General features: G+C 35.5%; 1 protein-coding gene across 12 annotated transcripts in view; it reads right to left on the bottom strand.

Moving 5' to 3' along the window:
* SYNE1 (spectrin repeat containing nuclear envelope protein 1) overlaps positions 1-27,323 on the bottom strand; it is a 321,099-nt gene that overhangs the window by 212,475 nt on the left and 81,301 nt on the right. For 9 of the 12 annotated variants that reach the window (XM_069787039.1, XM_069787028.1, XM_069787027.1 and 6 more), the window contains 12 exons: positions 24,529-24,576; positions 19,441-19,548; positions 18,513-18,650; positions 17,171-17,335; positions 13,951-14,063; positions 13,233-13,401; positions 9,463-9,559; positions 7,712-7,914; positions 3,770-3,934; positions 2,121-2,273; positions 1,539-1,682; positions 1,031-1,204 (listed from right to left, as the gene is read on the bottom strand). In XM_069787039.1, the coding sequence (XP_069643140.1) occupies positions 1,031-1,204; positions 1,539-1,682; positions 2,121-2,273; positions 3,770-3,934; positions 7,712-7,914; positions 9,463-9,559; positions 13,233-13,401; positions 13,951-14,063; positions 17,171-17,335; positions 18,513-18,650; positions 19,441-19,548; positions 24,529-24,576 (1,677 nt within the window). Of the gene's footprint in view, positions 1-1,030; positions 1,205-1,538; positions 1,683-2,120; positions 2,274-3,769; positions 3,935-7,711; positions 7,915-9,462; positions 9,560-13,232; positions 13,402-13,950; positions 14,064-17,170; positions 17,336-18,512; positions 18,651-19,047; positions 19,121-19,440; positions 19,549-24,528; positions 24,577-27,323 lie in introns of those variants that run through there. The other 3 variants (XM_069787031.1, XM_069787032.1, XM_069787036.1) reach the window with 2 other exon arrangements.

A 27,323-nucleotide genomic window follows, 5' to 3' on the forward strand; every position in this document is an offset into this window, starting at 1 on the left:
TTCCTTGGTTGGCAAATAACTGCAGAAGAAACATGTCTTTTTATTGTGACATTCTGGTGCAGGTTAACCTTCAGAAGCAGAGGAAAGGAGCAGTCTTATGAGCTGCTCCTTAACATGCAGGTTGGACACATGACGGAACTGGTGTTCATAAACAGAAGTGGATTTACTTGGGAAGAAAAATAGATTCATTTGATTCAAGCTCACCAGATAATTCTTTACCCAAATACAATCAAAGCTTGAAGTCACTGGCAGAGAAGACCCTTCTTCCTGAATTATTGAGCCAGTCATTATAGGCTTAAACTAATTTTTTTTTATACATATAAACACATGCACATGCACAAAATTAAATCTCTTTGCTCCAATATTATTATTTTTTTGAAAGGGACTCTAAATGGCTTTGAGAGACTTCAGCTTCACATAAAAAAAAAATCCATTTAATTATATTACCTGTCAAATCCGACTCTAACGAAATGTGTACATCAACTTTGAGGGACAATTTCTAGGCTATATAACACACATACACAAGGATAAATGCCAATTCCTACGCAAGATCCTCATGTTTTCATTTACCTTTCCAAGTGACTTTCTGACTAGTTCTGAATTCCTCCAGAATGAAATGTTTATTGGTCAGGTAGAAAAGTTAATGTTCTACTACAATGCACTTCAAAGAAACAACTTCCAGGTTTCTAAGAAACTTCCATAATTGTCCAAGAAAACCTAGGGTAGTTCCTGATCATGTTATTTCATCTGCTTAATAAAAAATCCGATGTATTTCTGATACTTCAGTCCAACTTCCACTAGATTAAAAAAAAAAGTTTCATATTTCTTGGATTGAAACCACAGGCACTGGGAGGGAACACAAGTTTCAATCTTTGTATGTTTATGCCTAGCTGACTTTAGGATAGGCTGTGTTTGTTGCCTGAATATGAATAAACATTTACTCAGCTTACTGAGTGCCATCCAAATTCTAGAAAGCTAATTGTAAATACTCAGAGTCAGCAAATCTTTGTAAGATGTTTTTGAAACTTACTTGGGCTTTTTGTTTAAGAACAGTTGTAGGTTGTGCTTCAGGATCCAGGATAGAAATTATTTCATTGACTTTTTCAAGAGATTCATAAAAATGTGTGATTTGTTTCTCCAGTTCTTCCAGTGGAGACAGCAGATGCTGGCATTCATACAGCAGGGCACAGGAATACTCCTTAACCTTTGGCCATTTAAAGAAAAATAATTATTTAAAAAGTTGTCAGATTCAATAAATAGCAGTTTCCTCTGCATGTGGGTTTATATAGTTGCTATCTGCCACTTTTAAGATAGATCAATCCTGATCCTGTGCTACTTCTTAAAGAAAAGAATATTCAATTTAAGGATGGTAGTCTTGAAGTCTAAAGGAAGTAACATTTTCTCCACCCTGAATTCAACCTATTGTTATTATAACTATACATTTGCTCAAACGTACATATCTAAGCATTTATGTTGGGGAGCTTACTACTTATTAGTTCAACAGTCAACAATGTGTAGTAGAAAAAGTATTCTGCAACCTTGTTCAGCTGCTCTTTGATCCTTGTCAAAGTTGCAAGCATTTCATTCACTTCCTCTTGGGAAACTTCTTTTGTAACAAGTTGCGCTGTTCTTGTAACTATTTTGTACTGAGCTTCCATTGCAGGCAATTTCTGCTTAATATTCTGAAACAAATATTTCAAAAAATATTTCAACAACAGCATTCATACATTCATGGGAGATACAAGTCTGTTCTCAAGGGATAAAAGATATATACTCCAATTCTCAGTTGTTTTTACCACCGATTTTAGTGAATACCGGATCATATTTCAAATGCATGAAAACTGTGCCAAAGGGTATCAGTCGGCTCACCTGAAATGATTTTAAACTACACAGAAATAAATATCCAGTGGGACAGTGGTTTGGAAACCAGTCTGGAAACGTCACTCATAGAATACAGTGATTTATATTAGCTATAGCAGAAATGATACAAAAAAGCACCACTTGTTAAAAAAAAAAAGTTATAATGGAAATGTGTACTAATATAATTTTATGCTCTCAGAATTAGTTAGAAGTTTCTCTCTTATAAAGGTGAAAGAAAGGAATGGAAGGAAGACACTTACTTCTAAGTCTTGTACAAACATTTTGACATCAAGGAAGGACATTTCTACAGGGACTGAAATTTTCCTATTGCTTCCATCAATAAAAGCTGTCAAATGGGCAACACCATCCAAGTATTCCTCCTTCATTTTGTCCAGTTCATCTGCTCGAGCATACTAAGAAAATGTAAAGTAAAAAGAAACAAACAAAAAAATAACCACCCCAAATGAGGTATCTGGCAATTAAGTAATGACTTAAGAGATTAGCATTTTTTTCAGTACAATTGTTTGCTGGAAAAATTGTATTGAACAAAATAAAAAAAGGAAACCAATATTCTAAATTAGACACTAATCATCTGCATTTGTTTCAATAGTGCTGACATTAAAAAGAACAACATTCATACAACAGGTCAGACTTTTTCAAGTTTTGGATCATTTGGAGAACACCAAACTCTCATCTGTTTCTAACCTAGAATCAACATCTCAATTAATTTCTCACTGACTACAGTACAAATTTTGAAAATTTAGCAAAGAGATTAGAACACGAAAAGCCTAGAAAAGCTGAAGGATAAGGGAAATTTCAGTAAAAGAACTGCTGGCTGGAAGAAGGGGAAACACATGTCTTAGAAAGTGGAAAGAGTTTTATGACTGAAATTGTCAAAAGCCAGCATTAAAAACAGTATAGCCAGCACATGAAAGAAGCTGCATAAGGAGGGGGAAAGACATTTACAACCTGGGCTTTCCTGTATCCACAGTAAATCACCCTAAATATCATCAGCAAATAAAGCTTGAGAACTTTCTAGTCAACAGTTTGGAAAAGTTACAATAAAAAGGGGGCAATCATTATTTGCTTTTCCATTTAACTTGACTGCAACAGAAATAATCATGCCAGTAAAGAAAACAGATTCAGCATCTTCAAACAGGCAACTGCTATTTAAAATCACTGGAAGGAGAGAATATCATTAGAAGTATATTGACTATATCAAAGATATTTTCTAACGTGTTTATGAACTGTGAAATACTTCTGTGTAATTTTATCTCACATCTTCCCTTTGCTTTTTGAAGCGCAACTATAGAAACAATACTTCTTTTCCAATCAGTTGACTCTCTTCCATGAGATAGAGTAGTTTTTTTCATTCACTGTCACTGTGACCTTGCTCACAAGATAGAAGTAATGTCTAACTAATTTGTGCAAAACATTTAGTTAATTAACTTGCATTGTACCTGCTTATAGTTGCAGTACAATAATTGAATGCAACTTTCATTAAAGGGTAATAAAAATATTCACTTTCACCATTTTCACTTTTTAGTTTTACAGAGCTTACAAGAACAATAGCTACTTAAACCCAACCATTTTCTTCAAAGAAAAGTAGAGAATATGCATAAATAATATTCACTGTATCAAGACAGAAGACCATAAAGGAAAACTACAGCTTACACTAGCTGGAAGTGTCCAAAAGTAAAAATAAAAAGTTGTATAACCAAAAGATAAACAAAGGAAAAGTCCCAGTAAAATAAACTGCTGTCAAGGATTCATTTCTAATTTAAATAATGATGAATAGTTAGGCATTTCGCTAAGTTGTCCTATAGTCCTGCTAGCAGAGCAAATCTGTCTTGCTTGCATGGAAATGACAAACTAAATAGTTAAATGTAACAACAGCAACAACACATACCTGCTTAACTTGCATAAACAATTCTCTCCATCTTCCATTTAGTAACAGAAGCTGCTGTTTAAGGTCTCTGGAAATGGTCTCATCACATGTCTCAATCAGAAAATTACCAGCATCATTCATGGCTGTGTGCTGTTGGATCCAATGAGGTAAGTGCCGGAAGAAATCCTGAAGAAGAAAATGAGAAAACCTTTCTGAAACATTTTCAAGTAGTCTTTACCTTAAATAATGAAGCTAAAATTTAATTGCCAGCTAATGGCTTTATAAAACTCTTTGAATAGTTATCCTCTGAAGTTCTTCATATTGGATACACCATAATAGAATCTTAAAGTCTGTGAACATAACCTATGGAATTAAAAATTACCACCAGTTTACTTACAGCTCATTTTACTCCAGTGAGTAGCTTCAGTTAAACTAATGGAACTCCTCCTTAAGAGAAAGCTCTGCAACTGAAAATGCTGCTAGGGCTCATCTAATTTCTCTTTTGTTTTGAAACAGTATGGGCTGGTAGTAACCTGGGCCATATACAGACTGTAGAGAGATTTGTCCCCTTCTGTGAACAATATGCAGATTTCCAGGGTCTGGCATCCCAGAAGACCTAAGATGACTGATTCTTTATCACTGCTTCCTCCTATCTCAAAGCAGGTGCGTGGGGAGGGGAAAGGGATAGTTGCCACTGATTCTCTTCCCCTGTTCCAGTCAGACAGCCTAAATAGCCCAGCCATAATGCCAAATGCTTCTGTGCATCTTGTAGGCAGGTACACATGCATAAATTGGCAGAGAAGACAAAGACCAGCTCCATCCCTTCCTTTTTGCTCTTCAAAGAGGATGGTCAGTTGTTCCCAAGGCAGGTATCTCCAGGCACTATGACTACAGCTATATTGGTAAACAAAACAGGACTCAATCACCGTCCCATGATTGTCCACATCTTCTCTGACATGGTTTTGGCTTGTCCCTGCTACTCTTCTCCCAAACAGTACACAATTCAATGGATGGCATATGGCAAGGGCTGTTCCTGATAGACTGAAGGATGAGGCCGCCTTTCAGGGGAGAAAAAGTAGCCACAAGGATGCAATCTGGACCATGCCACTTGGACCTTAGGACTAAGGAAGGGGCAATGACACATTTTATTTATGACTATCAATCTAGCCTATAATTCCAAGACTGTTGATCTGACAGTGACAGTCCCATGCAATCCTTTGCTCAGGGGTAGATGTGAAAAAGTCCTGTCCGACTGTACTGTCAGTCATCCCAAGTTTCAGAGCTACAGTTCTGAAACTTCATAGTTTATATTTGTCAGAACTCATCCACATGTATAAACAGTTCTGATAAAACCAGAAAGAAAACATCAAATGGGTATATACTGCTCAAATTTGTTGAAAAGAGAATTGAACAACATGCAGTGTTTTAAATTCCTAAAGATGAGATCAGCAGAGTACAGGTGCTCCATACTGATGTATCAGTGTATAAACATAATCATCTCAGTAAATTGTATGTGCAGTTTGAATCTTCTTCTACTTGCAGTGGATTACAACACTTGCTGTGTGCAAAGGCTATCCTCTGTGAGCACATCCAAAAGAAATTAATTCTACCAAATCTGGCACTGGTCAGTTCTCCAATGGTCAGGCTTACTAGAGGACAAGAAGGAAAAAGCACATGGAGTAAACTACTTGCAATCTTGCTCCCGCACATTTATTCCCACAAACCATTACCTTCCTCAGACCCTGCTGTGAAGTCTCTCCATTTCAGAAGCCAGCCTAAAGCTTGTGTAAAATTTGGACAAATTCGGAAGGTACTGTGAAGCACACCTCATTCTCAATTAAAATAATGCAGCTCCTTTTAAGGAAGTCCCCCCCCATGAGATCTAGAAGCCCTCTGATACCTTTTGGATACAGCTGTTGGAGAAAGGTGTGGGAAAGTAGTTACAACAGGGTTATGAAGGGAAGTGCTTAAGAGGTACTGCAGTAAACAAAGGGTTGTAGAAGGAGCGGTTCGTCCTTTAATACATTTACTGTTAAATTTCTACTTTGCAGTAGAAAAATCCAAGTGCATACTGATCTTGTTTGCAAGATCTTCTGTGCTGCAGGTTCACAACAAGGTTTCTGAAAACAGAAGCCAATGAGAAAGCCAACAAGCCACTTTCCTTTGTAAAAAGAACAGTGGTACTTGCTGCTCTTGAAATCATACAGAGGTAATAGAAAGAAGAAGAAAGCCTGACAGCATGGTGAGGGACTACAATGGTCTTTGCCTAGGATAGAATACGGTGGGTTTTAGTAATGCAGGTAAGGTTTGCAAATGAGCATTGATGAAATCTTTATCATCATACTACTGATATGTTTGTGGTTTTACAGAACAAATATTTGGAAATGTTTAAAAAAGTTTTATGCCACATTCCAAGCAATAGTTACCATCTTTCACCTGGGATTCCAGACTCTTGTTGCTGATGGCTGTGTCACTATTAATTGTACAAACCCGTATAAGTATTGCTTTTGGTTTTAATAACCAAATATTAAAACTGAAAAATCAGAACTATCCTTGGAAATATCTAAGTGAACATTATTGCTGTGGAGTGCTAGATTCAACATTAATAGTAGAAGTAACTTTTAAAATATGTATCTCAGTCTACAGGAGGATTATGTTACCTCCCAGTAATCTTTAACAGTTTTGAGCCAATGTAATTTTAAGAAGAAATTAGCATTTTGGGAGGAATAATGCTTTCATGTCTAAAGTTTTGAGCAAGGCTTTTTGAAACTTCTCATGTATCAGAATGGTAGGCAATACTTATTGGATTTAGGTTAGAAATCAGAAGCAAGTATATACTGTATTGATATGTTCAGATTTCTGCTTTGAAAATTGTTAAAGGTCAAGTTATAAAACTGATCAGAGAAGTAAATATTTTGATTTTATTCATAAATATGGACATAATAATATTTCATTTTAAACACTGCCAAGTTACTTACATAAAACATACACAAGGAGCTAAGATCAACCTGATCAGCTGAGCTCATCCTTCCTGCTCAGTAATAATAACTGTTGGTATTTATATTATACCAGACTATTGAATCCTTTTCACAGGTTTACTTTTATTTAAAAAGTGTATTCCATTCTTTTACATCAATTTAAATTAACAAACTTCTACCAAAAATTATACTGTTCTTTCATGTAACATGAAATGCTCATTCCTGACCTGATGTCAGTTTGGCATCTTACAACCTATGAAAACCATACTTTGGTGTTAAGAGCTGTTAGGCTGCTACATTGGGATTAGGTGAAAACATCATACCATTAAATGCAGTATTATTCAAGTCAATCTCGGTCATTACTGAAGTTTCACAAACATAAATCTTAGTGCTTCAGTACTCTAATATTAGAACAGAAAAAAACCAGACAGCAAAACTATCTTTATGACTGCAGGTCCCCAAAAGGAACTGTCTAAAAGATTTCTAAAACACCAGAGAAATGGAGTAATTACCCATCAAACATAACAACACATATTAATAATGCTGTCTTGTGAAGGCTACTAATATTGAAATCTGTCATCTATATGGTAGAAAAATCAGTGGAAAGAATAATTTTCTTTAAGTGTTCATATGCAGCACATGACTATGTACTTTGGTGTTGAGCTGTATATGCCTTTGATGAATCATGTAACATTCCTATCTCTGAGAAATATTGCTGCCCTATCTATATTCATATCAAAGATGCCTCTAACCATGTTACCACAGATGATGCCTTCCTTCATTGCGTGTATATATGCATATGTCTGTACACACTATATGTGTAAACATTGAAACACCTATGACAAATGTAGACAGTATGCCAGAAACTGAAAAAATCTCTCCCTCTTGTATGACATTCTGTAAAACAATCTAAGCAAATGAAAAAAACATATCCCACATTTCATAATTTACAAAATAACCAGATACATATGCTATTAGTGCATACCTTTTTAGAATGTTCAGGCTCATTCAGCATTTTTTCAGCATCTTCCAGCCAAGCTTGTAGACCTGCCACAGTGCTGCTATATCTGTCCCAATTAGCAATTACTTCTTCCAACATGCTTCTTACACTTCTCACCTCTACTGAGAGGTTTCTCCACTGTGCTGTTGTTTCACTCATGAATTTCATCACATTCTCAACTTCTTCCACTGAGATACAGGACAGACATTTATTATTTTGGCTCATTATTATTTCTGTTAAGCTTAATTTTATATTATGCTTATCCATTCTCATCAGGGAATTATATTTTACTGCAACTTCTATTTCAGTAGGCTTTTATATACATATGCTCAGTTCACAGGCCAATTTTAGTGCAAAATTATGACTGAGAAATTAAACCTGTAAATTAAAGATGAAGGAAAGTACATAAAACGAGTGCTATGTTAAAACAGTCACACCGCATATTCAGTGTGGTATTCATTTCTAATCTGTAATAAAAGAAATCAAGAGCAAAAGTTTCCTTAAAAAGGCAGAAAATAATAGAGATGTGTAATGTAGAAACACATCTTATGTCTGTATTGAAAAGTACTGAATGAAATTCTGATCTTCCTTCTACTGACTTTAAAGCCAAACTGCTGCTAAATTTTGCCATTTAATTTTTAGTATTTTCCTCATGACAATAAAGGAACAAGTGTGTCCTCTTTCCAGAAGAAAAAAAAACAGAGAGAAGAGCAAGGACCTGAGCAAATCCTGAGACTACATAAACCATGCAGAATACAGATAATTTAAAAAACATTTTTTAGCTAAGGTGTGCTCTAATTTGCACTGCTGTTTCTGAATTCATGTAAGTGAGTAGCTGCCCCTTAGAAAAGAATTTGTTATTGGATTTTTTTAATAGCATTGAATAAATCTATTTATTTTATTCTTTGTAACAATACCTTGTAAAAATTGTTTACTTTTGTAAAATTTGAGCATCACCATCACCAACTTAAATTTCACAAAAAAAAGAGATATCCATTTTCTCTCCACATCTGCTAACCATTTCAGCAGCTGTGGCAATCCTCCACAGACTTTATTGTGTTATCTCCTCAGCAGAGATTAAAGTGATCTCATGTCTGTAACTATCTAGGTCAAATACTGACCTCATGCGCTCTCACTGAACTCAGCAGTGTTCAGGAATTACAGGAGGCAGCTGTTGAATCAGCTACCCATTTTTCTCATGTATATCCATACTTCAGCTATCATTTTGGTTCCTCTTACAGGTTTTCACAGTTAATGAAGAATCTTCAATAAATCAGAGGATACTTTTGCTACTACAACTGTACTGGGACCAACTCTCTATTTGTCTTTTTCTAGTAAATGAAGCCAAGCCAGGGAGCATTTCCAGGCACCAGAACATGATCTTCCCTACTCCTAATTTGGTCTCTGGTACACTTTTGGCCCAAATCAACAACACTGAAACAATCCGGAAGTTAGCATGGATCATGGACTTCTCTTATTAGGAAGTCTGAACATGACCACCCTCTTCTGGAGTTTAAGAAACCTTAACAGGATGGCAGGCTGCTCTGTACCAGATGGCTTCATGCTAGAGAATACGTGAAATTGCTACCAGAGGCTGTAGCCTCTCTGGTGAACTGCAGCTGCTGTACAGCTCTGCTGCATGGAAGAAACAAAAATTAGGAGATCTTTTTAGAACATACTTATGTCTAAGGAGATTAAAATGGTGTCCCCATGATGAAAGAAACATAGACATTTACCTGAACCATTTGCTTTGGCATACATTTCAGCTGCTCTTTTCAAGATCTGGTAAGTAACGTCATACTGCTCAAAGAACTTACTATTTTCAATAACAGACTGAAAAGAAAAAAAAAGATTACAACAGACAAAATAAAAGTAGATTTTAAGAATAATTTCCCTGAAATTACATCAGGACAGTGATGACAATTTTTAACTTCCATTATTCCTCCATTCATTTTTTTGTCACTATAAAATAATATTTAAATTATCATCATTATAAAATATTATTTAAATTTCACCTTTTCAAATTAATGGTACAGCAGAGTCTGCCTTTACAAATACAGTTTATTTACTTTGTATATGAAAAGATTATTTAATATGTTCTTATTCTGCTAGTTGCTGACTTGCTGAAACTCACTAGCATATGATACTTTGAATGTGAAGAAACTGAGTAATTAATTTAAAAGTTATTTGATGGGAACTGTTTTACACTGAACTCTAACTGGAATAATTTTAATAAAAGAGAAAATTTCATCCATATAGGTCACCAGAAAAATCAAATCCAGTTAAACTTTAAAAATTGCTCTTGTATTAAGACTTTGCAGAAAGGCAGGTTTCACTTTAAGAGATGAAAAACATTTGACTTACACTTCAGTCTTCCTTTACCTCCTTTCTAATTGGTAAAAATAAGATGAAGGAAACACTGCACAAAGAGATTCTGTTTTTCCAAAGTGTGACACAGCGCTTTTTCTTTGTGAGTGATGTTTTAGCTGTGTAATGTGTTATAGCACGATGAATAATTTATCTGGAAATATTTTGGTCACAAAGTTATGGCTCTTTATAATTTATGCCTCTTTATTCCTTATGGCAAATGACACTGATTTTTTTTTTATATGTCTTTCAGAAATGTTACTTCCTTTAAGTGTGATATGTAATTATATCTCTGTTTTATGCAAGCATATTATATCTTGCATTACCACTGTTAAAAAAGGGAGAAAAACCTGCTTTTTTTACAGAGCTTTTATATTGCCTTACCTAATGTACTTATCTAGAGTTTTCAAATGGTTTTGTAACTTATACTACCTTCCATGCCTCTTCAGTTACAGATCTACAAAATGAAGGCAAGTATGTATTGCATATGTCTACACAAGCTTTGGAATGTCAGAATAGACAAAATTCTATGTGTACTAGTGCAATTTTGGTAAAACCAAGATTCAAATGAGGTCAAAGTTCAATGTACTTTGAAGAGGAGAATTCGATTTTGAGTATTCATCAACCCACATTATGTAACATGAAAAACAGTTTTAAAAATTAATCTGCCCACCAGTATATATCTAAAAATCTTCTATTTTAAAACCTTTTACAATTGCTATGTCAAATCACCACAGTTATCTAGTATGTAATTTAGAAATGTTTTTATAATCAAGGAAACTAGAAGTCAAGGACAATCAGAATTTTTCTCTGCTCTACTGTTAAAAAAAAAAAATCTGGCATGTATAAAGAACCACATGCTTTACCATGAATTATGTGACAAACACCTGACTTTCACTTTTGCCAAACCCATACACACAGACATTTTACCCTGAACCAAAAACTGCAGGACTTCATATGAGAAAGTAAAAGACTCTATCAAATGACTTATATAATATTGATCTCAAAGGCAATTGGAAATATTTTAAAAAATTAAATATAGACATTTTACTGATTAGTACTTTCTCCCATCTGACAAGATCCCTTAAAGAAAATAGTAGCTTTTCCCAAATACATATAGTATACAGTGCTAAAATAGTGCTAATACAGCAATGCCTAAACACAGTTCCGTGGTTTAAAATCCATGGATAACTGTACCCAGTATCTCCATTGCAGCTGAGGCTTTGGTACAGTATATTCTTCAGACTGATGGCGTATAATTTGTGCTGACCTCTACTTCTGGCATATGGCAGAGAGGTGAAAGAAGACAGGATAAACTAACAAACACCACTTTCATTTTTAAGCTACAGTGCAGTACATAAATATTCTCCAGGCATATGTTCTATCCAGATCCTAACTACGCATGTTCCTAGAATGCTGACATTGCTCAGTCTGCTTTGGCAGACAAACAAACTTACATTTTTATCTCCTACTAATATAGTCAATGACTATACGGTACTGACTACAGCTTTCCTACGTAAGACTCCTAATTTACTGGAAGAGTAACACTTGGCTCTCGGTCCTAGAAAATTGCTCCTAGGTAAGCCAAAGCAAATAAAGTCTCTTTCCATCACTGGACACCTGGAAGGAGCCAGAAGTCAAGGCCATCAGGAATGAAACTGGGCTCTATTTATCTTCTTGTCCCAATTTCCTCATTTTGATGTGATGCAGTTTCATAAATGATGCAAGGAAGCATTTTCTTTCCCCTAATGACCATCGAAGCATTAGTGGTCTGAAGCACAAGAATAATTGAGGCAATTACAAAATAACATACAAATTCACCACTTAATGTTATTTTAAATCAAAAAATAAGAAAGCGTATAAAATAATAATCCAAAAGTCAAGCTATCCACTTCCTCATTATTTGCCTTGTCACCTTGTAGTAGTTTTTGTGACAGTCTTAGAGAGCATACAAATGGACTATAACTCCTAGCTATTGCACAACACTCTAGCAAACTATGTTACTTTAAATAGCCATCTGAATTTTGCAAAGCTTCTCTAAAACAAGGCTTAACTCCTGAATTTTTATGTGTCCCTAACTGCTAAAGTTTAAACATAGAAAGGGAAAAGTGTGAACAGGTCTTCAATTCTCACGTTGTAGAGGAACTTTATCGAGTTTGAAGTTTTCTTCCAAAGGCATCAATAACTTTCTCCACACAATGTCCTGGCTCTGAATGGCTCTATAACTGTATGAATTCTTTCCAAACTGAATTTTCCTGTGTAATTTTCCTTGTATGGGTTAGATAGAAGGGATAAAAAAAGTATTTATCATAGCTCTGCTTTTGAAAGAATCCCTCACACCCTAATGTAGAAGTGCAGCAGTGATACCATTCTAATACCAGCCACTTGGCACTGCAAGTGTGGATTTAACAAGATACAGCAGCATAAGAGTGAAAGGGAACATATCAACAAGCATTTATAAGTCAATAGCCTCTGTTTCTTAACATGATATATGGATGATGCAGAGCTGGATCAGTCTCTTTCCCAAACAGAAATAAAGTAATGGGTTTAATATGCTAATGCTGAGCAGAAGAAAAACCATTCTTTAAAAGAATAAAATGACTCCCCTATCAGTATAGTATGTTGAGCAAGTACACAGAGGCAGCATAGCTTCTTTTTTTTTTTTTTCTTCATTTGGAAGACTTTAAAAAAAAACTACTGTGGGGTACTGCATGCCAAAACCATCCTCTATCTCTGCACTTAATCTGTGTATAGTCACTATAAAGTGCACCTATGCAGTTGTAAAAGAAGATGAAATTAAGTTCTTCAGAACTGCTATCTAAGGTATGTAAAAATCTAGGATTTGGAACCTCCAGATATGCTTGGTAAGTTGATGGTCAGACAGTTAGCAGCTGGGACGTTATTTCTGGTTTTGAAGAGATGCTGCAAAGAGAATAATTTTTATTTTTAGCCTTTTGACTAAAGTTCCTCCATGGGGAAGACAGATTCACCTCTGAAAACATATTCCATAAGAATGCAGTCATAAAGTTGATGACTGGCAAAGCTAATTTCTGTTTCTGTTCTTTTATTCATTTCTAGAAATCTTAAATATGACTGTTTCAAAAATAATTATACAAAGAAGACAACAACCCCAACTTACAATATAATTTTGAAGAAGTAGTTCCACCGACTCTCGCCTTCCATATTTGATAATCCATGATTTTAACTTTGATTCTGCAAGGACTAAGAGTGACAGTAGACGGTACTTCAGTTCCAGAAACTCCATCTTCAACAGATGGAGCTCAGATGAAGAGACAACAAAATTAAACCTATAAAATGAATCACACTGTAGCAAAATACAGCAATATTCATTTTTGCAGGAGAAACTGAAAGCTTTAGTTACATTTCAGATATTTTTCTAACCTTTCACCTAATTCAGAGTCTACAAACATTTAATTATGCAAGATGATAATTCTGATGACTGCTCTTGAATAGCAAATTAATTAAATTTCTGTTTACTCATAGAAATCATCAGTTTACATCTGTTACTAAGTTTTGCAAAGTCATTTTTCTTTTCTTTTTCCACATGCATCTTGGCTGTTATTATATAAGATTTCTTTCAGGGACAAGTAATAACAGAATCAATGTAAAAAAGTATTCCCTTCCCAAACCCATAGCTTATTTTGATTCTTATCAATCTTTAAAGCATCATGCTTTTTGGTATTTTTATGCATATTCTAGGAGGTTTTTCCTTCCAATTTTTTCATGCTTGCCACTGAGAAACATAACTAGACAGTGATTTCTACATGAACAGATTAAAAAGCAAACAGGTTCCCTTTCATTCACAGAGGGGTTTTATTTCAGATTGAAAGCCTTACCTCTCTGCCATATCCTCTAATTGGTCAGGTGGAACAGGCACTCCGTTAACAGACCTGGCCCCGTGGATCTCATGGAATGCCTTTTTGTGACCATCTATGTTTTTAAGCAGATCCTGATTTGATTTTAAGAAAGGGAGAGAGATTGAGAGAGTGGAGGGAGGAGGGGGGGAGAGAGAGGGGGAGAGAGAGAGAGACAAGGCTCACAGTAGGCTATCTAACTAATAAGCACAATTTTAAGCCTGCGCTGATGACTCAATGTAGTTAACTATTTGATCATGCTCTCACATTTGCATGCAAGGTTAAGCATATCACAAAAGCATTTACATCAACTTGAACATTTACACAGGGAACCCCCTTATAAGATGCTCTGCTAAAGCTGTGACTAACAATTATGTAAGATTTTAAAACAGACAATACACTGCAAAGGTTTAACAAAACAAGAACTCTTAACTGTATTAAATAATCCCTGAAATGCAGTCTGCAAATACTCTTTAACATCACAACAGCATAATCTTGCTAAATTTACTCTTTACGTCTTTATAACAGATACTAACCTTTATTATGTATAGATTCAAATTTTCAGTAACTATTCTATTCTGCTATATATAGGCAGAAGATCCATAGCTCCTTATGTAAGTACATATTTAGTATTTAGTGAACTTTTCACTCTCTCACCATCAAAAGATTTCAGGATCGCTCTCTCTATTTTACATGAACGAATGCAAAATATGGTACCTGACCTGTATTCCTGTGATAAGAATTGTACCGGCAAAAACCTTACAGCAGAGCACATTTCAACTGTAACTAAGCAACACTGCTTCAAAGGCTTCCTGGAGATTACATATTAAAATGAATGACTGACAGTAGTCTTTGAAGAGATAACGTAACAATAACACGTCAAGTCCCTGGCAGCTGAGAGGACACAGAACAGTGGGTATTTTACTGCATAGAGACAGCTTCTGGCACGTAGTGCTCAGAAGCCTATTAGCAAAGGAAACCTTACAAAGGTCCCCCTTTCTCACCTGAGGGAACAAAATGCAGGCTTGTGTATTGATCATGGATGTTTATTTATTCCTATGTGCTGAGGAAGGATTCCTCCCCAGTCAACACCCAGTGTTTGCACAACAGAAATTAACGGTAATTCACTGGCTCATCTCACCAAATGTTCCCACCATCCCCATCAACCTGCCTATATTTTCATTGTTTTCCACTTCAGCCAACACCTTGTTGTGAAGAGAAACAAACTAGGCTTTCTCAGATGCAAGTGATGCACTGATTTTACCATGGTGAAAACCTCAGTGAAGCTATCCTGTGACTAACATACTCTCACATAAAGGAAAGACTTAGAACAAGTATCTCAGCTAGCTGCGTTTGAGACCTTGCCAGACAAAAAGGGATGCCCCTAACATTCATTGGTAAGTCAAAATAAACCCCAGTAGTTTCAACTGACATCAACTGGAAGCCTATGAAAACTTTTATATAGTGTTCTCATGAGGTGCAATCCTGCTCTGCAAAATGACCATCAACAAGTACGTTGTTCTTAATTTCTGGATCTTGGTGGCAATATTAACTAAAATAAACTTAAAGTGCTAGCCTGATTCCATGAAGGTTTGTCCAAACAAGCTGGTACATTTATATTAGCTTCAAAATGGCCATAAGCTGTAAAGTTCACTAAAATAACCCATTGTCAGATGAGACAAAGATATAGAGAAAATGATGATGTTATCTGAACAAACCCATAACAAACAAACCCCAACAACTTCCTAGGAAACAAGGACTGAAAAAAATACACTAATGCATTTCTGGTACTATACAATAGCACATTAAGATTCATCAATGCAAATCTGAGTGACAAAATAAACTCCAGGAACAGATATAAATTACACATGCTTCTCTTGAAGCTTTCTCCATCCCACTCCCATGGGAAAACTCCCCTGGCACGGACTAACCTAAATCAAAGTTTATTTGTTGGTGTAGAAATCGCTCACCATGGCATTTCTGATGCAAAGAAAACACAGTTTAGGACAAACTCTTTTGTGTTTCTTATGAATGTATCAAAAGGAGGTCTATAGTGTTCACGTTATAAGAACAAAAAAGTGTTTGACTTGCTTTTTTTTAAACAAATGTCAAATCTTAGGAATCCTGAAACATTTGATGTTAACAAGAAAGCTAATGAAATTTAGCATTACAAGAGACTAGACCTTTAAAGAAAACAGCATCTTCCTCATAGATTTTAATATCGTTTTGGTTAAATGTTATTAGCCACCACTTAAGTTAGAAGAGCTGCCACTGTTCTAATAAAGAGTAATCAGAAGACCCAACTGATCTTCCAGATAAACTACCATTGTCTGTCACAGCTGTTCCAAGATCACCATGAAAATTCTCAGCTTTTCATTATATGGCGTTATTTTTAATAAAAAAGCCACACATATCTTAAACACAAAAAATAACAAAACTACAATCAAGTTTTAAAATAGTAGCGATGGAGGAAAAAAAGCAATATAAACCTATACAGACTTACTGCTGCAAGTGCAGCCTTTCTCTACACTATCTTTTTCCTTTCTCCATCATATTTACTGATTCAGTTTCTTTTATCATCTCACCAACAATTTCTGTCTGTATGTTTCTCATATATATTACATAAATTCAGACAAACCTCACAGTTTTGATTTTAAATGAGAACTTGGACTCAGCAAAGAATAATGGTAAAGTTATTTAAATTCATCTGGAAAAGTTTCCTGTTTACCACAGCAGAGGGGAATTCTTATGCTATTTGTCATCACAACACTATGAAAATTCACTTGATTTTATTTCCCAGTGCATATCACCTGCACTGACTATCAGCACACTTAGTACGTTTGCTCTCTCTTTCCTATTTCACCTAATAAGTTCATATTGGTTGACCAATGTACCCAGCTTGTGAGCTCTGTATGGAATTTTTACTCAACAGAAATCCCAGAATAGGGGAACATTTAAAATATTGATACCTGATATCTTTCAGATAGAAGAAGCAGGAACATTCAAAAGCAATTTTTAATATTGCTTGTAAGATACACAGGTATCACAGTTCAAGTCATCACTAGAAGACAGCTTTAGCTACCATCAGGATGACACTCCCCACAGAAACTATAAATAATAATCTTTCTTTGTATAGTAGGGATCATTTACAGCTTTGGAAACAATGACATATAATGCACAGAATGAATGCATGTAGATCTACCTTATGTTGTTCAAGCTTCCGGTGTATTGTATTTGCTGTTTCCTCATGAGCTTGGTGAATAGTTACTTCTTCCCTCAGAGCAGCCTCTGCTCTATAGAGCCAAGCACCTATGGTACCCAAAGGTGCAGGAAGAGATTTATCAAGGTGTATGTGCCAATCAAGTAGCTAGGAAATAAAAGTAAGAGGATTGAACTTCCTTGCTTGCTTAATTATACAAACATGTATCTTGAGAAAAATCAGACTTTATACTGTAATACCAAAACCCCATATAATAGAGTATGTTTGAGACATAAACCTAGGTATATAACTTCACATTAGTTCTGAAATTATAGCATTCTCACAGGCAACAAAATCTCTCTAAGGATTCATTGGTTCATACATTTCCCTTCCAGAATGGCAACTGAGTTACAAAACTGACCACATTTAAACTGCAAAAACTGACAAGCTAAAGATCTGGAATTTCATCAGTTAATAGGCACAGAAAGGGATGTGAGACCTTCTTCCACCCAATGTTATTTATTTCATGCTCTTGAATAAAATCTTTTTATCTCATTTTGAACATATTTTCCATGTGTAAAGTGCAAATGAGTCTCAAAGGACTGTGGAGTCAAGAATACAGCAGTAAAATACTGTGTCTTATTGCCAATCCCAGTTACGGGAGTGAAAAAATAATGAAAATTATGTCAAACCTCCAGAATATTTTTAAGCAGATCCTCTGTTAAATACATGACATAAATAAAATCCATGAATATAAACTGAGTAATGATGATTTAAAACCTTCTTATTTGGGACAAACAATATAAGTCGCTTGGCATTTTTCATTCAATTATTACAAAATTACTATCACAAATACTAATATTAATTTATTATTATTGCAGCCAGGTCAAAAATAGCATTACAGCTTCATTTATTGATAAAGTATTCAGTATTACACAGATTATTTTTTTTAGTTGTATTAAAAAGTGTTATATTAAAATTTCCCAGATAACTAGCAATTTACATTAAAACATTGCATTTTGAAGGGGCATTGTGCATACTTTGCTTTTTATCAATGATGTTTTGAACTTGGCTAAGCACTGTTAACATACTTTCAAATAAAGGGAAACCTCAAAGTATAGTCTTTTTCTTAAAGTTCATATTCTGTCTTTGAGCAATATTAAAGATGATAGTGCAGTAAATGTTCCCAAAACAAATGCAAAATAAATTAACAGTGCTAGAAACCTGGTCCATTTTTAGGTTCCTAATGCCTAATAAAATCAATAGCAAACAGGTGTCTTAATGATTTTAAATTCTCATGCTTCATTTAATAAAAAATATATTAGCATAATAATTTTCAACTTACCCTGGAAGAAACTCTGTCCCACGCTTGCTTCACCATAGCTTGATCAAGTGATAATTTACCATCTTTCCTTAATGACTGGGTTACAAGTTCAATCTGTTTCCTTTTTACCTCATATTGTACTCTGAAATGCTTAAAAGACTGCACAAAGAGAAAATCAAATCAATGTAGCAGAGAGTCAAAGAATTAAATTCTTCAACATTCATGGAGTACTACAGCCTATGACAATTTTGTGCTGATAGAAATCCTAATCCTTCCCAAAGAGGAGTAGCAGTAAACTTGTATATTTACACTGAAATGCATTTTATTAAAGGTTTTAATAGACTGTAGAACCCTCCAGGGAAATACAGGCAGGACTTTTTTATGGCCCTTTAGTTATCAGATGCCTGAACCCTATGTGAAAGGAAATAATAATTGATCAGATAACTAGCAAATGGATTAAATGCTACTTGTGACAGACAGTGGCTGCTTTTAGAGAACAGCTGAGCTTCGGGAGAAAATTTAGGTCAAAATTTATATTGCTGATTTAGACATTAACCTTTGAGAGAGGGGTAAAAATGAAGTTCTAAGCCCTGTCCTCTCCACCCGTCACCTCAACCGGCCTTCAGTCATACCTCCCATCTGAGCTATATCACGCAGGATCTGGAAGGACTGTACAGACACATGCTCACTTCTAACTAGGACAGTCCTTCTTCACACTGCTAGAAAAAGCTCTGTGTTAGGCAAACCATCTGTGCACTGTCCTACGTAGCAAAGCTGGAGCTGACATTATAATTCCTCCACCAATAAAAGCCAAGACAGTTTGTGTCCTTATTTCTTTAAACTACAGTAAATTGACTTGCATATATACAGATTGCATAAAATACTGCAGTACATTACACATAATGATGACAATACTGTCTTATCATATAAAATATTCCCTACTGCTTACCTGGTATTTCTCCTGTAAACTTGTTTCTGCCACCTGTGCTCGGGCTAAGTCTCTTTCAAATTGTTCTGCCCACACCTTTAGGTCTCTCAGCATCAGTCTGTCTTCCTTCTATGATTTAGTACAACCACACACACAAAAAACATTGCAGCCTATTAGTAAAGTTGTCAGATATAGCCCAGAAATTAACATCTCTCTAGCAAGTCAAGGTCACTAGTTGTAGTGACAGCCAATGGAACATCTGGGCCCAATTCTCTCATGACTTATCTTCATACAGTCTAACTGAAAAGCACTTCCTGAGTGTTAAGATGAGAACTCAGCATCTAGACATGAGTCTTACAGCGGTGAAATCATGACAATTTGGGACATTGCAGTGTCAGAGATATTACTTGCAGTTCTCATCTGATGTTAAACTAACACAAAGTCCTTTAAATATACCGCAACAGCTAATTTTAGTCTTCCACATATTTGCAGAGTCATTTTTCAGTAAAAGTTAATTGAGCTGAGACAGGAGAGGATTTTATCATCTTTTACCACCATTTTATTATCTGGTCTGTTATTGCTGAAAAAACAAGTTATTTTCTGAGTGACTTCAGGGCAATCCTTGACATCAAGCTCCAAGTTCAGAAGTTGGCAAAATATTTTGATAGAGAATGTTTTAACAAGGAAAATGAAAAGAAAACTGTATTCAGTTTCTTTTCCTTCCATGCCATTTTATGGCTTTGAAGAACAGCATATCTGTTTTACAATTCTGCTTTAACACTTCAGTCTGTCATGGCACTGTTGCTTTGCAGGGCTGCAAAGTTCTCTGCAGAATTCAGTGACCTGGCAGTGAATAGAAAAATACTAACAGGAAATCTCAGGTCTGTAAGCATGTTATATAAGAAGGTTAGCAGACAACAGAAACTTTTTTGGTGCACTGTGTAAGCAGGCTAATCAAGTAGGATACAAAATGTCTGTCTTGGATTTCCAACCAATGAACCATATGAGCTGGCTGTTAATCAGAAGCTACTCTTTGAAACCAAAGAAACCATATTACTGTAAAATTTGTCAGAAACAGATCTATTACATAATGCGAACAAATGAAACACCACATCAAATGAATTAATCACCTAAAATGAGTAATTAAGTTTCAAGCATTACATAAGAGAAGAAAAACTGGACCATGTGATAAAAAAGAATAGCCACTGACTGTACTTAAGAAACAAAGTACTTTCTTATAAGAAAAGATCCTAACTTGGGAAAGAAGCCAATTATGGTTCCTTTCTTTGAAAGCTGCCTTAAATATGTAAAATATAACTTCTCTTACTAATTTTAAAAATGTTGACCTATTGCTTCATTTCAGCTGAGGAAAGGACAACATCCTCAGACAGGAAAGAAAACCTCCTTTGATGTTTTTCTACCAATTCTCTTAACTGATCCTCTACTCAAAACAGGAGTGGTTGATTGGACAGAATTTGCACAACAGATTATGCAAATATCACAGGTATTACAACTGTTAACTCGCTACGTAAATTCTCAGCTGGGTAGTTGCAGCAAGGTTATTAGAGCAGCTGTACTGGAACAAAGTTCACTATAGCTCATGCTCCTGTCTTCTGACACTCGCCAAAAGCTTGTACCTGAGAAACAGTACAGGACACATGTGACACTTCCTTGCTCCAGCTATTTGTAATGCTGGGATTTCCTTGACTGCACATAGTGTCCCAAGAAGCCAAAACTCCCAGTACTTCCAAATTCTCAAACAATTTAAATATAGAGAAGGAGAATAAAATTCCTACTCTTCTGGTCTGATAGTTGGCTCTGTGTGTGGAAAAATAACATCAAGATTCTTTGAGAAAACCAGCAAAGCCAGGACTACTCCCCTATGAGGAGAAGAATATAAGAAGAGAGAATTCTTTACTCATTCAGCTATCAAAAAAAGAATTTTGGTATTAAATGCACTCCATTCATTAGAAGTTATAACTTTAGTGAGATTGTTGAAATCTCTATTAGTATTTAGCTGTCAGCTACATAAAGGCAATACTAAACTATGCATCTTAACGGATTGAAAGTCCTATAACAATCCTACTAACTGAAACTTTAAGATATTCTTGAAGTCAGGAAGAGAATAAGTGTGTCACAATGTTGCGTATATTACCTCTAGTTCACACTATAAATTCAGTTTTGTAAAACACTGGCTTTTATTCTTCTATGGCTCACATTCTTACTGCTGAGGAGCACCTCCTTAAGGTAAATCTTTGTAAGAGCATCTGTGTGGCTGCAACTGTTCATACAGCAATGTGAGCAAAATAGGTATTTTGCAAGATTCCAGTCAACATAGCTTAAAAATTTAATAATGGCTAAAACCTGGTCTGACCAAATCTTTTTGAAATAGAATATCACTAGGATCAAGAACACCTCTATGGTACCTGAAGGTAAAGAACACAAACAGCCGTGCCTCTCTTAAATCACATACCATTTCTCTGACATTAAGTGAAAAAATAAAGTTAACTGGTGGCATTGAGTTTTCTGTGATTTTTTTTTTTTTTTTTACTATTTAGTTCGACAATATTTTGTTTACCTTTTTTTAATTGCAGAATTTGTAGGTGTTGCAGTAACTACCTAACTGAATGCCATTAAAGACACTGAGCAACAATGCATGATAAGCATTTTATTTATTTATTCATATATTTTCACAGGTTTCCAGTTCAGTGCATCACTTATCACCTGCAAACTTGGTTCAATGGTCCTTGGTTGATACAAAAACATTTTAAAGTCTCAGTTTGGGTAACTGACATAAAAGATTCACTTTCTTAGACACCAAGGCACCTGTCACCAACATCAGGTTGAATGAGCTATCATTCTTAAAACAAGATTTTAATTTTAAAACAAGACTTTCATTAGTGCCTAGTGGTTCTTACTCTTAGTAAAAAAGTATCAAAAGGATATTGTTACAGACATGTAAACTATTTTCTAAAGCCTGTACATCTGAAGTAACATACAGATCAGAACATAAACCATCAAAGCTACCTAGGACAATTATAACTATTTGTGCTTTCCCCAGGATGAGGATCATTGATCTCTGATCACATTTATTTCAGTTTATCTAAGCTACTGTGACTTATTCTGCATGCTACTTCCAAACAGCATTTTAAAGTATTAATTTATCCTGACACCATTCTATGAATATTCACTGATTTGCAGAGATGAACAGAACTGGAGCACTTAACTGCTAAAGAACATCAAAGAGGGTAATTAGAGAAAAGTGTTTGTGAGTTCCAATATGATATGGGGGTACAATTTAAATTTACAAAGAAAGTTTTCAGCCCAGACTCAGGGTTAAAACATTATTTTATTAACGGATATGCCAGAGTTAATTTGAGAATTACATAAAATACAGAATATTCTGGTGTTCGAAGAGCTAAAAATACACATCTGTGTTTCATGAGAAATTTAATTATGGACTGGAAAAGGAGTACTTTGTTGTGTTCTCTAATATGTAATTATAAACCAGGTGAACCTTCAAATTCTCAGGCACAGCCAGGATAGAATTTTCAAATGTGAACTTTCAAATCTAAAAAAAAATAAGTCACCTGCTTTTCAGGTATGTTGAACTGTTGTATTGCCTATGTGCTGAGAAAATCAAGTCACTTTAAAAATGTTTATACACAAATTAAATTAATTATGCTATTCTTTTTGAAACCTCTGGCTTATATATATATGTGTTACTGGATGTATATCTGTATATATGTTACTGAAAAATGTTCACTGACAACAGTATCACAGATGCATGGTGAATGCTGAGCCAAGCATCATCTTCTGGGATGAGCTATTAATGCCTATATGTAAAAGTAGACAGTAAATCACTGGAAGAGCTCAGAAAGTTATTTTTGCAGCTGCTGCTCAGGAAAATTCCTCTTATATTGAGGAACTCTGCTGGCATAAAGATGTTGGAGGTGACAGGATTATCTTCTGAATTACTTGCTCATCAGAGCACAGGAAGATAAAAGCTTTACATCAGAAATACTTTGAAGTGTGCTTCCACTGTAGTTAAATTTATACCAAGATAAAGAAATTGACAGAGCTTTTACCACTTCAAATCTTCACTAGTTTAAGCAGCAATGCACTGGGGCTGTGTAATGCTAAGAATGTACAACAATGTCCCATTAAAGCTGCCCAAACTTACTTGAATCGACTGAGAAGGTGGGAATAATTCTGCTATCAGTATTAATCTTCGCTTTAACACATATCACTAGTTAGATATACATAATACGAGATAAACCCTTGATCATACTTACCTGAAAATAACCTATTGCTTATATATTAAAAACAAAAAAAAACACACACAAAAAATGGGTGTGGAACCAAGGTAGTTAACTGAATCAGGTCAAACTATAAACACTGTTGTCTGATTGCAGTGACACCTGTTATTTTTTTCATAATATATTCACTTCTGCAGTCTTCCAGTTTCACATCTGATTGTTCATTTCAAATACTCCATGTTAGATTTCTGAACTTCTCTCAGTTAGTACTAGAAAATTATAAGCATCTAAATGTCCAAGATGATTAAAAAAATGTATTTTTAAAAACATAATAATTTATGTGAAAAGAAGCAGTGCATATCATGCAATTACACATGAATGCTCTCTCCTTCCAACCCACAGTCCACATACATCACTAACACAATCATATATACAATCTAGTATCTACTCTATAAACTTAAAGACATACAAAAATATCCATCTAAAATGAGTTTAGATGAGTAGAAACATCGATCCATAATCTATTTTTTCATGGTTATATCTATACTTTAGAAAACCAAAAGCATAGTCTGAGATTTATTATAGGAAAGTTGACTTGCTTTTCTATAATATTTCCGTGAAATTATTTGCAAGATTAAGCATTAGGCTGTTAGGATCAGCTTATGTAAGAAAGTAGACTTAGACTCATTATGTTCACCTATTTGGTTTTTTGGAAAGATTAACGTAAGGCTAGCAAACCAATGTACATAAACCCACCCAAAATCTGAAGTAAAATAAGTGCAGGATAAAAACAGATAACAAGCATGAAAGGTCCAACTTAAGCAATTATTCTGGAGCATATTACCCTTACCTTAAATTTCATAAAAGAAATGACAAAAGTTGGGATTGCTTGAAGTTCCTAGCAATATGGAACAAATGGGAAAACAAGAAGAAGGAGGGGAAAAAAAAAGATGCAAACAAAATAAAGCAAAGGAAGCAGAAAGTCCACAGAGAACAATAAAAGAGCCACATGTGTAAGAATACGAGATGTACTTAAAATATTATCAAGTTCATGTGTCTGTATCACACCTAGTGAAGTAGTTTTCATATTAGATCTGATTTCCAGATTACTAGTCAGTACGTGATTTATTTTATCTGGAAAAATAGTTACTTACCTTAGAGTAACTGTGATTCTTTGAGATGTGTTGACTACACGAGTTCACATATGTGCATAGCTGGTCCATGCATGAGATATTACATCCCTTTTAATTCTGGAAATGCCCATGCAAATAGCTGTTCCCTCTGAACCACAAATAAGGGATAAGCTTCAATCTTTACTCCACTTCTTCCAATGCAAATTCCTTATAAACTGAGCATTAAATCAGGAGGGAAGATGAAGAGGAATTTGTGTGGACAACACATCTTGAGGAAACACAGTGGCAGCTGAGTTGGCTGGAGGGCAGGGGGAGAGGGTAGAAATCCTCCCCCCATCAGAAACCACCCAGACACACTCCACTCTGAAGTAAGATTCTTCTAACTAAATGTAGCCATCTGCAACTGAGATAGATAGTCAGTCTTTCAGTTCCTTTTGACAAATAGAAAAAAAACAGTTGCATCTAGCACCGACTGCCCAACTCATCTCATTCTACAGCAGGCACTTAACACAAGTCAGTGCTTAGTTTTGGAAAACAAGAAATTAAGAGTACTCCAGGAGTTTAAGGGATAAGACTCTTGCAAAGTTATTTCTCCCAGGTACCTGGATTCTACCATTCTGTGATACATATTACCTTATACTAGACTTCAGGGGGAAGAGAGAAAGGCTAGGAATAGGGGAATTATAGTGGTCACAAAAATAAAAAGCATGCCTAGATTTCTTCTTAATCAGCTACCAACAACATTTTATCTATCATTACCTAAGGGAAGGATTCATCTGAGTCAGTTTTAACTCTGTTGAAATGCTATGCAACACGAAATTCCAGAAGACAGTTTATTTAGGGCACTATCTTAAGAAAGATGCCATCTGCAGAAGTGTCTATCTCGCTGATTACAGGTGGAGTGTAAGTATCTTGCGTTTAGATTCTTAAAGATGGATAAATCCTGTCCTTAATAAGTAAACTAACCAAATAATGCAAAATTCCTATGGAAAGCTTTATGATGGACATGGATACTCCAGGTCTGTAAGAGGGAAGAAAGAGGCAATAGATACTGTTCTACTTTGCACTGTTAGATACGGTGATCACAAGGGCATCCAATTCACTTACATGGTTTCCACAAAACACAAAAGACTATCTTAAAATGAACGGATCTTACATGTTTGGTCTGATCTTGCATATGTTTGTATACCTAGAACAGAACCTGTGGACAACACTTCTTGAAAAAGAGCAAATGAGTTTTCAATGTAAATGGATTATAAAGTCACACAAATATCTTGTATCTGATTCACTGCCAACTCTGTGCACTGAGAAAAGAAATGCTCTCTCTTTTGCATTTTTTCCAGTCAACTAATTTAGCAAGGCGAATACCAGAATAACCATGGGTGCAGAAAGGGGTTAAAAAAAGGTATGTAAATGGCTTGTGTGGTCAAGAAAGTCAGTTGCCATACTATGATTCCAAGCAGTCACTTGTACCAACAAAGATTTCCCCTAAATTTGCAAAGTGATAAGTTCATGAATGTTTTCTTAAGTACTAAAGAAAATAGTTCTTGCTCTTATAAACAGAATCCACTTTTCCATTTTTTTTAAAGGAATTTAAATCTCCATTCTTGTATAATGCTATTTAGAAAAGAGCATTCCCCTTGCATTACAAGAAGACCTCTACTGTTACTGTTTCATTAAAAAGAAGTCTTAAATATATCAACTGTGCTCTTAAATAATATCACAGAATTGCAGAATCACAGAATCACAGAGGTTGGAAGGGACGTCTGGAGGTCATCTGGTCCAACTGCCCTTCTCACGCAGGGCCACCTACAGCCAGCTGCCCAGGACCATGTCCAGGTGGCTTTTGTATATCTCCAAGGATGGAGACTCCACAACCTCTCTGGGCAACTTGTCCCAGTGCTCAGTCACTCTCACAGTGAAAAAGCGTTTCCTGAAGTTCAGAGGGAACCTCCTGTGTTTCAGTTCGTGCCCATTGCCTCTGGTCCTGTCACTGGGCACCACTGAGAAGAGCCTGGCTCTGTCCTCTTTGCACCCTCCCTTCAGGTATTTATACACATTGATAAGACCCCCTGAGCCTCCTCTTCCCCAAGTTGAACAGCCCCAGCTCTCTCAGCCTCTCTTCATAGAAGACATGCCCCAGTCCCTTCATCAGCCTTGTGGTCCTTCATTAGACTCTCTCCAATATGTTCAGGTCTCTTATACTGAGGAGCCCAGAGCTGGACACAGTGTTCCAAGTGTGTCCTCACCAGCTGGCAATCTCCCTTGAGCTGCTGGCAACAGTATCAGTTTGGATCTGCTGTTGTGATAGCCTTACTTAACCTGGTGATTTAAATGATCGTTTGTCTAATTTTCACCAACCCATATGCGATTAAGAATTTGGGCTAAAAGATGTGAAAGTACTCAGTGAAAAAAAACTCCCCAGGATATTTTATTATGAAACATTTGATTGAGACTTTTCAATTTTCCCTTCAAATACTGTATAAATATGGAAAGCAATACTTAATGTCTG

Source organism: Haliaeetus albicilla, chromosome 7 (genome assembly GCF_947461875.1).
Source record: "Haliaeetus albicilla chromosome 7, bHalAlb1.1, whole genome shotgun sequence".
NCBI lineage: Eukaryota > Metazoa > Chordata > Aves > Accipitriformes > Accipitridae > Haliaeetus > Haliaeetus albicilla.